The sequence below is a fragment of the Nematolebias whitei genome, chromosome 12 (genome assembly GCF_014905685.2).
Source record: "Nematolebias whitei isolate Nwh7 chromosome 12, NemWhi1, whole genome shotgun sequence".
NCBI classification, from domain to species: domain Eukaryota; kingdom Metazoa; phylum Chordata; class Actinopteri; order Cyprinodontiformes; family Rivulidae; genus Nematolebias; species Nematolebias whitei.
Genome location: NC_056509.1, coordinates 3,801,940 through 3,804,564, shown reverse-complemented (window position 1 = coordinate 3,804,564; position 2,625 = coordinate 3,801,940). Strand labels below are relative to the sequence as shown.

At 43.7% G+C, this 2,625-nt stretch overlaps 1 protein-coding gene across 1 annotated transcript in view; it reads left to right on the top strand.

Annotated features, from left to right (window-relative positions):
• Positions 1-2,625, top strand: part of rpl7l1 (ribosomal protein L7-like 1) — a 6,198-nt gene that overhangs the window by 385 nt on the left and 3,188 nt on the right. Inside the window, exons 2-5 of the mRNA XM_037685245.1 lie at positions 213-321; positions 452-615; positions 1,454-1,591; positions 1,674-1,783. Coding sequence (XP_037541173.1) covers positions 213-321; positions 452-615; positions 1,454-1,591; positions 1,674-1,783 — 521 coding nt within the window. The remainder of the gene's footprint in view (positions 1-212; positions 322-451; positions 616-1,453; positions 1,592-1,673; positions 1,784-2,625) is intronic.

The window sequence follows — 2,625 nt, the reverse complement described above, 5'->3', positions numbered from 1 at the left end:
AAAAAGATGTGTAGTAAATAAAATAATAAAAAGATGTGTAGTAAATATGTGGCAGTGTTTCACTTCCGTTTTGTGCTGCCAGCCCGTGTATTTCCTGAGTTGAGTGTAGTGACGTGATGTTTGTTAGTTTGGGAGCTGACCTGTGTGGTTTGACGCTGTAGATGAAAATGTTGTGAGCTTGTTTAATTTGAGGCTTGTGTTGATCATGATAGGTCTCAAAAGGTCATCAAGTTAGTTCCAGAGTATCTCCTGAAAAAGAGGAAAACCTATCAGGCCATCAAAGCTACACAGGCCAAGCTTGCTCTGCTTGAGAAAAGAAAGGTAAGAGATGAAAGGTTCCTGCAGCAGCCGTGACGAAGCTCGACCTGCAGTTTACGTCTGTCTGCTCTGATTGTGACTGAACCGACTGTTGCTGCTGTGTTTCTAAAGCACTTCCTTTAAATTCCTACAGGTATCAAAAGGTAAACCTATAAAGTTCAAGCGATTGGAGGATTTCTTGGTTGATAGCCACAAGAAGCACCGCGATGAGACCCGCCTGCGCAGGGCCGAGTGCAGGCCGCCGCGTCCTCTGCCTCCTGCAAGAAACAAGCTGGCGTTCGCCTTTCGCATCAGAGAGTGGGTGCTTTGTCCAAGATGTCTACATACTGCTGTTGGTTGGGAGGTTTACACAGTGACTTGGGCCAAAGGTTCAAAGCTGTTGGTAACATGTGGGTCAAAATGAGGACACAAGGTGAAAATCCTCTGAAGAACATATGTTTTGTTTTGTTCAGTAACATGCAGTTAACATAAGTTTCTATAGTGTCCCCTGCTGCCTGTCAAGCTATGAAGCTGTTTACTTTTTATTAGGACCTATATTTTGCAAGTAAAACCAAGAAATACTTGTGAATTTTAAATGTTACCTTGCAGTCTCTGAGGTGTTTCAGACCTGCTGGTTTAAATGGTTTTAGTTATTTGATTTCAGTGAAGATTAATATAAAAAACAATGATTTTTTTCTCAGACCACTGGGAAGGTGGTCTGGACTTGTTTTGGTTCTCTGAACACAGACCATGTTGATTCGTGATGTAGGATCTACAAAACCAGTGAGATGGAGGAGGACTCGCTGTGGCGATCCAGTAAAAAGGAACCGCTGGAAAAAATGACTAGATATCATTTTCGTCACATTTTTCATTTTAATAGTATTTTTTCGTGTTCAGTCAGCATTGTTGTTTTCGTTCAGTCGTCCTGGGGATGCTGTTTTAAGATTTGAAGTGAACTTAATTTAAATCCACCTTTTATTTTCGAACCCTAAAAGCAGTACATAATCTGTTTGCTTTAATTTCATGTGTGGGATTAATTGATGGTGCTGTTAAAATATGAGATCAGAAGATGAATGCTGAGGCTTTGAACCTTTTATTTTCACACACCAAAATGTCTTGTGCTGTTTTAACCAAGTCGTCTTCTGCTTCTTGTCAGGATTAAAGGCGTCAGCCCCAAAGTGATGAAGGTGATCCAGATGATGAGGCTCAGGAAGATTTTTAGTGGCAACTTTGTTAAAATTAACAAGACCTCTATCGCCATGATGAGGACGGTGGAGCCGTATGTGGCGTGGGGGTGAGGCGTCCTGACTTGTGCTGTACTGGTTTACATTTGTGTCGGTGACGATGTCAACTACTGGAGGATTGTCTCCCAACAGGTTTCCCAACCTGAAGTCTGTTCGTGAGCTCATTCTGAAGAGAGGTCAGACCAGAGTCAAACGGAGGAGAGTTCCCCTCACAGACAACAGCTTCATCGAGCAGCACATGAGTATGTCGGATATATTTTCAGAATTATTTGCTGCCTCTTGATGCACCTTACACAATGCTTAGATGAAGGTTTATGAATGTTCAAACTTCCTGTTGTTTGAAAACTCTGCTGTGATTTTAATTTAGCCATGTGCAGAGAAGTTTAAATGACCAGAGCACTTCCTGTAGCTGTGTGGTTGTATCTGTAGACGCCTCCTGTTACTGCAGGACGCGTCTTGTCTGGCCCATAACTTCTGATCAGCTCGAGATGGTCAACAAAGCTTCATGCATCATCACTAGGCCAACAGTCGGGCACTTTTCATCTCCCCAGCTTCAAGGTCACAAATCAAGGTCAAATGTTAGACAAGATCTTTGCTTGTCCGGGCCACTGCTATAGATCGCTGTATTTGTTTGTCAACAGGTGTCATGTGGTGCTCAAGGGCTCTTTGTTGCTCAGCCACCGTGCACGCTTCCCTAGCCGCCTGCTTCATACACAAAATACCTCCAGACAAGATGCAGTTTCCCCTAGTTGTCATGGCGGAGCGCTCATATGTTCCATGGTTTTTGGTGGGGGGGTGAGGAGACGGAGACACATCTGTGTTGTGCTCTGTTTGTACCGACAGTTTCAGATGGGGGATGATGGTGGAGACCAGGTGGAGATGGCTCAGCATGAGGGAAACTGAGCACTACCTCCATGGGCATAGCTTTTTAGCTAGTGCTTCTGTATTGTGCGCAGCTAGCGCCTTATCTGCTGCCTTCAACAGTAATGTTGCCATGTGGATGGCAAGACTTGGATATAACATGAGAATGAACTTTATTGATCCCTTTATTGAACAGGGTTGATCCCTTTATTGAACAGGGTTG